General features: G+C 35.2%; 1 protein-coding gene across 5 annotated transcripts in view; it reads right to left on the bottom strand.

Annotated features, from left to right (window-relative positions):
- LOC150077021 (protein numb-like) overlaps positions 1-13,724 on the bottom strand; it is a 352,380-nt gene that overhangs the window by 11,958 nt on the left and 326,698 nt on the right. For all 5 annotated transcript variants that reach the window (XM_090386519.1, XM_090386521.1, XM_090386522.1 and 2 more), the window contains 2 exons: positions 6,806-7,039; positions 451-609 (listed from right to left, as the gene is read on the bottom strand). In XM_090386519.1, coding sequence (XP_090242645.1) covers positions 451-609; positions 6,806-7,039 — 393 coding nt within the window. The remainder of the gene's footprint in view (positions 1-450; positions 610-6,805; positions 7,040-13,724) is intronic.

The following is a 13,724-nucleotide window of genomic DNA, read 5'->3' as shown; positions in this document are numbered from 1 at the left end:
GTTTCAGAGTCTAGTATTCGAGAATATAGTTCCATAAATAACAGAATCAACCTTCATCATGCACAATCTTCCCAAACAAAACATTCATACCATTTTATAAACCAAAGCACTGGCAGACCAACCTTAACATGCTCCCCCACAATATGCTAAAATTGCAAAGAAAAACATAACTTGGCAATTAGGTACTGCTCAGCAAACTTCTTCATGACTGAGGGACAGACACTTTATCGAACAGGAAATTCAAAAGTTCAGCCTGGTCCAAGACCCCAAATACAACCTTGCGACCCCTGATATACAACTTATGGGTATTCTTTAAACACGTGCTCAACTAGTCAAAAGAAAAAAATATATCTAAGTTCCAAAAAGTTTAGTTTACTGCTACCTTGAAAAATTCTGATAAAACAAATAGGCTACTAAAACTATTCCAATTTATTTTAATATTATGCTTACCTGTTTCATGGGAATCCTGTTCGGTCAACTGAGCAGATGCACAAATGAAAGGATCATCATTATTACTGAGAAAAGACAATCCTTGAGACAATTGCTGGCACATAGCACTAATGGTATCTTGGCGTTCGGTTGATGGAGATGACTCAGGAATGGGAGTGACTACAAAAGAGAAAAAATAATTAAAATCATTTTACCACCAATACTTCTAAAAAAATGTTCACACAATTTTATAAAAATTGCCACAAAATCCTACCCTTCAGTAACAAGTAGTACAGAGACTTACAAATAATTGTGGAAATTTTCAGTATGGTATGTTTTTATTAGAAAGTTTAAATGATTTATGTGTAGCAATCTGAAATGATACAGAAGTACAAATTAAAAAAAAAAAAAAAAAACTTAATTTATTATTTTTGTGGCAAGTTACATATTTCAGGTACAAATGGTTAAAAATAAGTATTAATATTTAAATACTAGAGAAGACTTACATAATCTCAAGCCTTATTGCCAAGAGCTCAGCACTAATTTTTCAATGAGAGTAGAAAGTCTCTCTATAATTGAAACTTCTCTGTAATTCTATAATATTGTACTGCATGGGGAAAATGCAGCCCAGTTATAGGGAGTAAAGGTCAACAGCAAAAGCCCACAGCTTCCTTGCACTATGTAGCTGATACTAATAACAGTTATGTTTTCAAATGGAAGTTTTATTTCCATACATGGCTTGGCTGTTCACTTATATAAAATATATTATTCACAATTCAGCAAATGTTTGCTAACAGACCAGCTGAGAGAAGCCAGTAAGCTTTGAAAGAGTTACACTGGTGGTGGTGTGTCAGATTTTTAAATGTATAGCAGATTCACCTAAGCTGGTAATGAAATAACTTAAAAAGATATTACCACAGATAATGGTATTTATCTCTAAGTTGAACCGGTCCAATCCTTTTTTTTTTTTTTTTTTCCCCCAGTGAATATAGAAATTCCCCTGAAATTCTATGGTATTATACCTCAGCCACAATTTCCTTATTTCTTAGCCATCCTGATGATCTTACACCTTGCATTACTAATAAATTTACTGGTAGATAAGCCTCAGAGGTCAACCACAACAACAGACCAAACAAATTTCCAAACAACATCCTTCCCTTCTTGATGCAAAATTTATTTCAAAATTCTTTGACATTTGCCTTTTCTTTTGGCTCCATTTAATCAATAAACTTCTTGAAGGATCCTCCATAGATAACACAATCAAAAACCAAACAAGCACTGAATGGGAAGAAGATCACTGAAAAGGGATCTTTTTCAGTTGTGTGGGGGTCTCTTCAAAGCAAGTTTTCAATGTTGATGAGACAGGGCTATCCTGGAAGAAGTATTCCAGAAACTACATTGCTCAAAAGTAGAAATTATGCCTTTTTGGACAGGCCAAAGTTGCCAAGAACAGATCGACTCTCCTGCTAAGAGGCAACAGCAAGAGCCTTTAAACTTAAACCTTTGCTTGTCTCTCAAGCTGAGAACTCATGGGCATCAAAAGGCGGTGCCTCCGTAGCCAGGTGGGCAGGAGCGGCAGTGCGTAGCACACGCTTCTTGATTAGACCGGGGTTCGAGCCCGTGACCACCAAATACGGAGGATGCGGAAAGGTCAGGGAATGACCACCGCATATCTCCGGAGCAATATGGCCCTAGTTGCTAATGCTCCTAAAAACCAAATAACAAGCATTAAAAGGCTATACAAAAGTTATGCTTTCTGTCATTTGGAAGCTGTATGCAAGAACACCGGTGACCACTTTTTATCATTGATTCACCAAACACTTTGTGCCCACTGCTAAAGATTATTGCAATATGCTCCTGGGCATTCTCACCATCTCAGCGATCTTGATCCGAATGTGAAGGCCATTTTTACCTCTTAACACAGTCTCCACCCTGCGACCCATAGATCAGGCAGTTATTGCCACATCTAAACTGGAAGCGAAGGGTTAACAAATGCAATTACAGAAATTCTAGAGAAAATCCACATATCCTGGATACAGTGAAGATGTCATACAAAATGGACTGTCAAGGAGAGCAATTGGAGTATGGAAACAAGTTAGGTAATGAATTAAGCAGTGAATTACATTTCAGGAAAGTTTGATTCCCCCTAAATAATTTAACCCTTTTTCTATGATTAACAAAAGTGAACAGTAAATAATATATTTATCAATTTATGGAACACTTTATTAAACTTAATGGAACACTTTATTAAACTTGATGGAACACTTAATAAGTCTATACTTTATGTTCTCTAAACTTAGCCATATTGCTTAATTACAACTGTATAATATTTATTACTCTTCTCCCATACACTTTTTTTAAGTCTTCTCTCCATCTTTCTTTATATGGAGTGAGCCAGTAAATTGGAATGTCATGTAATGGGTGATTTCAACCCCCCCCCCCCCCCCCACACACACTTTATTGGATTAAAGTTTTCTACACCAACATGTTAGAGAGGTAATGAGAGAAAGCAATATTATTCAACTCAAGACACTTAACTGAACTTTTTTATATTTATATTAAATTTATAAAAAGCAATATTTATATTAATGCTTCAGCATTAATATAAATATTGCTGAAGCTAAACAAAACAAAAAAAAGAAGGGCTCCTTTGTTTCTACAATGACATTTTGGAATGATAATGTGGTGTGGATTTCCTGGATGCACAAGGTGACCAAAAAGTTTGTGGGTTGAACTAATATTTGTGAAATAATGAAGCTTACTAGCTTTATAGCTGGATCTCCTTTGAAGTAGTCTCCCTGACACTGTATACACTAATTCCAATGCTTCTTGAATGGAAAGTGTGAGTGTATAGGAGTATTGTCACAATGCAAGTGCTAATTCCCCAAAGCCTACTGATTGGCTATTTTTCTGAACAGCATTGTGCAATTGCCACAGAACTATTTTTTGTATTCTTGGTTCACAACTGTTACGTAGGACAAATTCATAATGAATGAAGCCCTATGAGTCAAAAAAATATAAGTGTGGTCTTCACATCTCATTGACATTGCCTTGCTTTTTTGAGTTTTGCAGAAGATTGAGTCATCAACTGAGAGGACTGGGTCTTTGTTCCTGGATCATAGCCACACACAATTTGTCACCAGTAATGATGGATCAGCAGCAACATGTTGACAATGCCTCTGACACGTGAGAACTTTCTGCTCTCTGCAACTGCAAGAGAGGATGCACAGAAAACTTTTCTGAAAATTCATAAGCGGGACAACTTGAAACAAAATGTGTAGTATAGCATTTTTAACTTCAAAAAGTAAAAGAAAAATATAAAATTACAATTAAAATACATTTTTTTTATCAATCAATTAATCAAATCATAGTATTTATTTATGTGATTGTTGTTAATATGTATTTGTCCTATATAAACTATAATATTATTTATAACAGTTATTTTAAAAATAGCGAGAAAGACTACTTTTACTTTATTCTTTAGATTTCGTTAGCTTTTAAATCTCTTCTCCTTCCAAAGAGTTTAAAATTCTGAACAGGACATTAGCATTAGTAGAGGCATACGATGCAAGCATCAGCCAAAAAAACCCCTCCCATTTCACCTCTCCATTCATTCCAAATACCTGTCCAGCTCAGCCTTAAATTTATTTAGGCTATTAGCTTCCACACAACAAAAGATGAAAGCCTGTTCCACCAATCAACCACCTGCTGGCTAAAGGCAAATTTCTGCACATCTATTCTACAACTACCTTTCCTCAGTTTGAAACTGTGGCCCCTCAGGTTCTTAGTCTGAGCAAGAGGAAGAATCCCATCAGCATTCAGCTTGCTCAACCCATTCAAGGCCTTATACACCTCAATCAGATCACCTCTCAAGTGCTGCAATTTGCAGAACTTAAGCCTTTCTTGGTAAGAGCGCCCCTTTGTTCCCTCACCAATCTTATTGCCCTTCTTTGTACTCGTTCTAGCAACTCTACATCCTTCCTAAAATGAGGCCTCCAGACCTGTATACAGTACTCTAGGTGTGGCCTGACCATTGCCTTGTATAACAGGATAATCACCTCCCTGTCCCTGCTAGCAAAATTCCTATATATCATTGACAAGACTCCATGACCTGCCCTGGCAGCCCGTCTGCACTGCTCAGCGAACTTCATATTTGACTGCACAATTACCCCCAGGTCTTTTCCACTTTCTTGAGTGTAATACCACACAGTTGGTACGTTTCTCTTGGGTTATTGCTACCTATATGCAGTACTTTGCATTTGTCAATGTTAAACTTCAGTTGCCACTTCTCAGCCCATTTTCCCAACTTATCTAGATCCAGTTGGAGTAGCATACTGTCATTAACAACCCTGCCAACCTTTGTATCATCTGCAAACTTGGACATTAAACTTGATATACCTTCATCAATATCTCCAAAGCTGTTTACTGCTGCTCTTGAAGAAGCTTTCAGAAGATTAGACTGGTCGCAGAAAGGAGTCAATGTGAACGGAGAGTACCTAAACCATTTACGATTTGCAGATGACATTGTGGTCATAAGCCACGATCCCAAAGAATTAGAGGAAAATCTTAATCAGTTATGCACAGTTAGTAAGGATTTTGGACTAAAGATGAATATGGCTAAAACAAAAGTAATGATGAACAAGTATGCCACGGAAAGGGAAATAATGATTGAAGGAGCAGTAATTAAAAAGGTGGAGTCATATACTTATCTGGGACAAGTTATTAGCTGTAATAATGATAAATGGCTGGAAGTCAAACGAAGAATAAATTTTGGATGGATAGCATTCAGGAAATATAGTCGCATACTAAAGAGCAATATCCCAGTTTGTCTGAAACGTAAAATAATGAACCAATGTATACTCCCCACCATGATTATGGAAGTGAAACTTGGGCACTCACCAAAAGAATGGAAGAGAAACACATGGATTAGGCAGCAAACTCAAGTAAAGGACATTCTTATCAAAACTAAAGAACTAAAATGGTCTTGGGCAGGACACATAGCTCGAAGACATGATGACAGATGGACTAAGAAAATAACAGAATGGTACCCAAGAGGAGCTAGAAGAAAACCTGGAAGACAAAGGCGGAGATGGATAGATGAAATTCATGAGTTTTTGGGTAGTAAATGGATGGCCAGTGCTCAAAACAGAAGGAACTGGAAAGTTGCTGGAGAGGCCTTCATCCTGCAGTGGATTGAAAATGGCTGATTATGATGACCACCTTCATCAATATTATTGATAAATATACAAAACAACAATGAGACCAACACCGAACTCTGGGAAACTCCACTAATAACATTTGTCCACGAAGAGCAGTGTCCATTGCTTACCACTCTGTCATCTCCCACTGAACCATCCCTTTATCCATTGTAGCAACTTACCCTTAATGCCATACCTCTCCAATTTGTATAGCAGTCTTCCATGTGCAACAGTATCAAAAGCTTTCCTGAAATCCAAGTATATGATATCAAAATTATTTTTGGCATTCAGTTCCTTTGTGACCACATCATAGTATCCAATCAAACTGGTCAGACAAGACCTCCCTTTAACAAACCCATGCTGTGTCTTAACTATTACTGCAATCTTGTCTAGACGATCCTGCAATGCTTCTTTAATATGTTATAGTTTTCTTTCACCATAAATTAGGCTTCTAAATTTTCTAATAAAAGACTCTTCCTCTATTTCCGCCAAGCAGTTTTATTAAGCTGAAACTCTTTCTGATGAAGAATTTGAATGTGAAATGCTTAATGTAGAGCTTACAATTTGAGACAAATTATTTGCCTCCGGAAATTGAGAAAAATTGCACCCATTTTCTTTTCTTCATTACTCAGTGATGTAATTTAAAACAACAAAGAAAAAAAATTTCTCAATTCTCATTTTTCTCTTGTTTTTAATTAATTTTTAACAAATCCATTAGATTCCAATAAGAATTAATTAAAAATACAAATATCAATAAATTAACAGTTTTGAACTCTCTAATTGGGACAAATGATGGTATTATCAGGAAGCAGGACTTGAGGTTCTAAATCGGGACAATCCCAGTAATATCGGAACGGTTAGCCACACTGTCACAAATAGTTAAATGTCAATCGCTCTTGATCAGATCTATTGCAATGGGATCACTGATTTTGAAATTGAAAGACAATTAGAGCGAGGATATTTTTGACAGAACACTGAAGAAAATCTTCAAACGTCACTTAGTATCTTCTCTGAAAGCTGTAGCTCAACTACTGATATAAATTAATAATTTATTTCAATATTTTTCCTTGAAACAAAAAATAATGGTAAAGTTATATTACAGAGTAGTAAAATGATTTTTTGCACTTCAAAACTTGTTTCTAAATATTCAAAATTTTAAGTTGATTATTATATACTACCAGTAGGTCCATTGCGTTGAGTAAAAAAATCCGATGAACCTAGAGACATGGAACGTTGTCTTTCAACTGTCGAAGGTAAGTCATTAACTCGAAGAGAAAGCTGTCTTTTAAATGGTGATGCTTGGTTAAGTGCTGAAAATCCTCGAAAGGAACCCTGCCTCTGCAGCATTACTGGTGTTGCATGAGGTCGTTCTATGGCAAATGGATTATGCACTTGCTTTACTGGTGGTGGTTCTAAAAATAAAAAAATGAACTATACGCAAAGACAGGAAACAAGTACAAAAACTTTTTATTTTACAATTTAAATAAACTGTTTAGTTTAATTTAAAACACATAATACAAACAGAACATAAAAATATATTTTATGTCTATTTACTTATAATGAGGAATTGATTATACTGCACATCCTGCTATAACACGTTCTGCAAAAAACAGCACACAGCAGAAATGCACACTACAGCATGTATATTTTCATATAATGGTGAAGGATAAGTTCTGTAATGGTAACACTTACCCCATTTTAATACTCATTTTTATTAATAATACACATGTTGCTACAATTGATAAATAACATATTAACAATGGGGTTATTAAATTAAGTATTTTAAAGAAACACTACTGTCCTTCTCCCCTCCCCATTCACTATTTACAGTAAGGGAAGAAAGAATATGTATTTAAGGAACTGCATATAAATTTTTATGCACAACATATATAACAAATCAAAACATGCAATATGCACTCATGGATAACCATAAACTGAAGTGATTGCCAGTGAGAAAGAGTGCAACACAGTTGTCCATGGGTTTCGTGCATATGGTGTAAAAGGTGTTGAATAAATGTGCACATAAACTTGAAACATTGTAAAATGGCACATATAAAAGGATAAGCTGTATCAGCATGATTAATTTGAATTATGAATAAAAATTTAAAACAACCTATACTGAAAAACTATATATAAAAATTAAAATGAAAAGTAAAGTGGTATATGTACCTAATTAAATACAGTTGTCCTCTACAACAGTGCAGTTCACCCAGTGCTTATTCACTATAGCACTGTATATTTTGATACCTCCCCAGAGAAGTGCTGTTCACTAAAACAGCGATTTCCAAACTGGGAGGCGCAGACTAGTGCAAAAAAGAGGCGCGAAAAGTTTAACAGAAATGTAATTTTCATGACATAACATATATAAATAAAAAATATATACATATAAACTTTCATAACATAACATAACATTAAATTTTATAACCAATTTTTTAAAGCATTTACTGCCACCTATCTCACTAACTTCGATATAAACATTTATTTGGAAAAAATATATTCTATTTTGCTGAAATGGATTGATGAATTATGATTGATATGATGTAATGTAATATATATAATTTAGTGTGTACTATGTATGACATATATAGGTAGATTGCATAGTATAGCATTAGCTGCATGGTTGAAAATATGGTTTCAGCAGTGTGCGATTATGTTTTTTATTGTTTTTGGCGTGATTACTTACTAATAATAATTGTTAGTAATTTAGAAGTTGTATTTTTTAAGAATATAAATTTAATCCTAATTAGACAAATGGATAAATTTTTGACTGGTTACAAGAGAAAAATCCACTAATAATGATGCTGATACAAGTAAAGGTAGTGGGAATAGAAGCAACAGGGAACAAGGAGTAGAACTCCCAAGACAAGAAAATACGATTCATCTTATTTATCATTAGGATTCACAAGTGTTGTTATAGATGGCTTGGAAAAACCAATGTGTTTGTTTTGTACGAATATTTTGGCTGCAGATAGTATGAGACCAGGCAAATTAAAATGGCACCTTAAAACTATGCATTCTGAATACGTTGGTAAGCCCATAGAATTTTTTCAAAGAAAATTAGATGAGTTTAATAAACAAAAGCAAACGTTCAAAAAAAAAAAATAGTTTCTGTTCCATCAAATGTATTGCTAACATCGTAGCAAGTTTCTACACAATCGCGAAATGTAAAAAAACCACACACAATAGGAGAAACTCTAGTTTTGCCAGCACCTATTGATATGGTTAAAATAAATGTTTGGCGAATCATATGCGAAACAGTTGCGACAAATACTGCTTGCTGATAATATAGTTGGCAGAAGAATCGATGATATAGCTGAAGATCTTTGCAATCAGTTAGTTTCTTGACTGCGTACTTCGAAATTTGCCATACAAGTAGATGAGGCAACTGATGAAGCTAAAAATGCTCATTTAATTGCATATGTTCGATATGTTGCAGAAACTAATATAATGGAAGATATATTATTTTGCAATCCCATTCCTGGAAAGGCCACATCCAATGAAATTTTTTAATATAATTGACACTTTTTTTGATGAGAACGACATAAAGTGGAATAACTGACGGAGCACAGTCAATGTCAGGACACAAGGCAGGTCTTCAAGCATTAGTTAAAAAGAAAGAACCCAAAGTTATCTGGATGCACTGCATGCTTCACAGAGCAGCTCTTGTGTCAAAAAATAGGAGCGAGAAACTTAACATTTTTACAAAATGTTACAAACTACATAAAAATAAAAAACAGTCCTTTAAAAGTTAGATTGTTTGCAAAGCTGTGTGAAGATATGGAAGCTAATTATACCTCACTTCTATACTATTGTGAAGTACGCTGGCTATCTCGTGCAAAAGTGATTCAAAGGGTGGTTGAACTCGAAGAGATTGCAATTTTTCTTGATGAAAATCATAATGAAGAGGCAAATTTATTTAGGAATGATAACTTTATTGTTAAACTTGCCTATTTGGTTGAAATTTTTGGAAAATTGAGTGTTTTGAATAAATCAATGCAAGGACCACAAATGCATCATTCACTGATTCAAAAAGACAAAGTGAAAGCATTCATAAAAAAATTGGAGCTATGGAAATCAAATTTACAAAAAAATAAGTTCGACATGTTTCCACTTTTAAATGATTTCTGTGCCAGAGCTAATATTGAAGCAAACAAAAATCTATTTACTGAACACCTGGATGGTTTGCTAATGCACTTTCACATTATTTCGAAGATCATGATTTTACAAAGTTCGTGTGGATACAGAATCCATTTGTCGATGAACAACATGAATTTGGATTGACAACTATTGAAAAGGAAAAATTGATAGAATTATCATGCGATACTTCATTGAAACAAAAATTTCAATTTTGCTTGAATCGAAGTGAAGAATATAATACTTTGTCAAGCAAAGCAATGCAAGTACTGCTGCCATTTGTAACATCATATTTATGCGAAACGGGATTTTCTGCATTAGCTGCAATGAAATCCAAATATCGAGCCCGTTTAGTAGTAGAAAAAGAGCTACGAGTAGCACTCTCTCTTTAAATAGCCTCAAAGAGACCAACTGAATCAGCTAGTGCTAATAACTCGAAGAAGGTAAAAGTTATCAGAAAAACTTGCCATTCAAAACTAAATTGGACTTTATATAAAAAGACTATATTGAGTTTTCGTGCAATTTTTGAACACCGTTCCCCAAAATCAGAAAGAAATGCTAGTCACACCAACCAGTTAGAATTATTTATATTATTTTTCATGGATAAATCTCCCCTGCTTAATGTGGATTCACTCAGTGCTGTTTTCACAGCCCAATTAAAAGTGCTAAGCAGGGGCTGCCTGTACTAGACAAGGAAGGCAATAATGACAATATTTAGCAGTTATGTGGGCTTGAACCACAGCCCACTCATATGCATGGGCTACTGCACCATAGCACTTAGCCACTCAGCTGTGTCAAGCTGAACTGTACACAGAATTCAAATCTAAAAGAACACGAATACATTTTTTAAATAATAAATTTTAATTAATGTGTTAAGAATTAATAACTATAAATTTAATCAGATGTTGAGGGTCTCTCCCCAACTGTATTGTCTCTTTTGAAGAAATTCTGCTAAGTAAAGATCCTAGTGAATTAACATTTCTTAGTATCATTCTTCATTTCTCTTAAAGTAAAAATTTTAAAATTATTCAGTACAAGGGCAGCTTCTGCTTTTGTATAAGTTTTTCTTGTTTATTTTATTCTTCTCTATTGTCTACGTCATGTACAGCACAGTTATCAACCTTTCAAAATGATGGAGGTGAGACATTTGTAAGTAGAAGAGAAAAGAGGAGGTTAATGGGCCAAAATAGAGAGATATTTTAAAAGTCCATCTGCACTAGAAATTAAATTTCACTGGTAAATATACATTATATTAAAATACTGCCATAGGATTGTTCACTAATATGCTTTTAAACATTAGCTTGCATAACATTCTTCCACCTCTGGATCTGTATTTGGATATTCTATTAGATATCAACTGATTCTGATAGTTTCAAGAAAGCTTCTGTTGCAGACTTTTTTGTCCTCTTCAGAAATGTTGGGTCAAAGTTTTGTTCATAATTCACCTTACATGCATTTGCAAATCCTAAAAGCACCTATTGTCTTCACATCCATCCTCATAACTACTTCCAGTGGATGAATTTTCATTAAATTTTAAAATTTTATACGTGGATCTTTAGGAATATTTGTCATACCACTTCAATTTTCATAAAATGACAGAAATTTGGAAATTTTCCCCCCATAAAATTAAGTTATTTCCATATACCAATAGAAGCATGTTTCAGATGTGTGGGCATTACCTGATAAATAACTGTTAGATTGACATCAATTTTCAATATATGCTCTTTTAGTTTTTTGAGAGTTTCAGGATCAACAGCAAACTTTCAGATGATGATGATTTAGTTTTTAATGGCACATTGGCAGCTGAGGCCATAATGCACCGTCAAAGCAAACTTTCAGAATGTTTCTTAGAAGCTTTTATGATCAACTTGATTCCATACCCCCCCAAACAATAATCTATAAATATATATACAAGGGGTGATCATTTAATTCACAGAGTGGTGCAACATCTTATCTTAATTGTCATCATCTAAATCTTCTGTAGATTTCTTCTTCTCGAAATACTCTCCCTTGAACTTTACATGATTTCGCCACTGTCAAACCCATGCATTAAATGCTTCTTGCAAGCTATTTTTGCAAAGACTGCAAAGTGCTTCCGTTGTGGCTCTGCAAGCATCATCAGATGTGAAATGCTTTCCTTTCACAGCTTTCTTCGCACATGGAAACCACACAGGGCTAAGTCCAGTGAATAAGTGGGATGTAGTGGAACCCATGGTGGTGATCACTGGCTGCACAATATTAGCAGTATGGGGCCTGGCATTGTCTTGATGGAGAAACCATTTCAAACCGGAAAGTTCTTGACATTTCTCATGAATGGCACGGTAAAGTTTGACTCTGAGAACCTCAGAGTATGCTTCCTTATTCATCGTTGCTCCACGAGGCATAAAATGTGTAACAAGAATGCCTTTTATGTCAAAAAACACAAGTACCATTTGTTTGTCAGCCGAATGAGATCGAAATTTCTTAGGTCTTGGTGAATCAGAATGCTTCCACTCACTCTCAACTGTTGTTTTATCTCTAGATCATAGGAAAAACCACATTTCATCACAAGTCACTATTCAATTTAAGAAGTTTTGACCCCGTGTTCAAACTATCAAGCATTTCTTTGCACAAGTCTACTCTCTGCTGTCTTTTGTTCTGAAGTCAAATTGTGTAGAATCCAGCAGCCACAGATTCACGATATTTTTAGGTGATCTTTCACAATATTATGAGCACTACCATATGAAATGGCCACTCTAACAGCTAATTCACAAAGTGTAATTCACCTGTCTTCATCCAAGATTTCCTGGGCTTTTGCAATTTTCTCAGGAGTTGTTGAGGAAGAAGGCTGACCAGGTCTTGGGTCATCTGCAACAGACTCACGGCCTTCACTAAATCATTTGTGCCATTTAAGTATGGCTGTCCTACCAAGACACTTAATACCATATGCTTCACTCATCTCTAACTATTTCTGATGCATTTAAGCTCCCCTTCTGACACAATAATGAATCACATATTGCTGTTCAATCTGTATAACCAACACACTACTTGCTTCAAAACGATCATCACTGACATGTGGCAAAAAAAAAAAACTCTTCATGCAATACTAGCTCAACTGGCATGCCTGCACAGAGTCTGCTCAGTAGTGATCAGGAGAGCATCTCTAATAGCAATTATAAAAAGTTCTCATGGTAAACAAAATCTTGCACCAATCTGTGAATTAAATGATCAGCCCTTGTACATAAAAGTACGTTTTGGGTACTGCTTAAGGGAAAGTAGATCAGCACCAAATTTTTAGCACACATACTGGTTCCTGAGGAGGTTTTTGCCTCCATTCTGATATCCCCCACGGAAACGCAGGTTAACACATACTCGTGTTATTGGTTGGGTTTTACAGTGCATTCATGGCTGTACTATACCATATTATTTCTATACAGTGTTCACAGGGTGGAACCTCCCCCCCCCAGCTCTGCACCTGACTATTAGCTAAATAAAGCCCTAACTTAAGAGACCTTTAAAAATTCCTCCAGTATCCAATGAAATTTGAATTCAGACCTCTCCTGCACTATGGTTTTTTTTTTATATTTGTAAGGATGTCTCTATGGATCCATCCTTCCAAATGAACTTAAAGCTGGAATGTGTTCACATCTTTAAAAGAAATTAATTTGGAACAAAATTAATTTTCTTTCATGATTGTGAATGGCCATGTTTTTCACACTTAAGTTCCTTTCAGAAAAATTTCAGGTGAAATGTTAACTTCATTTTACCTTGCCTATACGGTTACCTTACGAGAAGCATTCCAGGGTGTTGAGAAGAGGCAAAGTTACAAATTGTGCTCCCAGCAATTCAATTGCTATACAAAATCATACTGTCAAGTCCCATGACTCTTCAGATCTACCCTCTGTGGCAGGTCTTGCAGTATAGTAGTAACACCACTGGTGTTGAGCTGCCTGACACCCAGAACTCTGGTTTTGTGAGATGAGA

This window comes from Mastigoproctus giganteus, chromosome 12 (genome assembly GCF_048544385.1).
Source record: "Mastigoproctus giganteus isolate SK-2022 chromosome 12, ASM4854438v1, whole genome shotgun sequence".
Taxonomy (NCBI): Eukaryota; Metazoa; Arthropoda; class Arachnida; order Uropygi; family Thelyphonidae; genus Mastigoproctus; species Mastigoproctus giganteus.
This window is presented reverse-complemented; position numbering and strand designations above follow the sequence as displayed.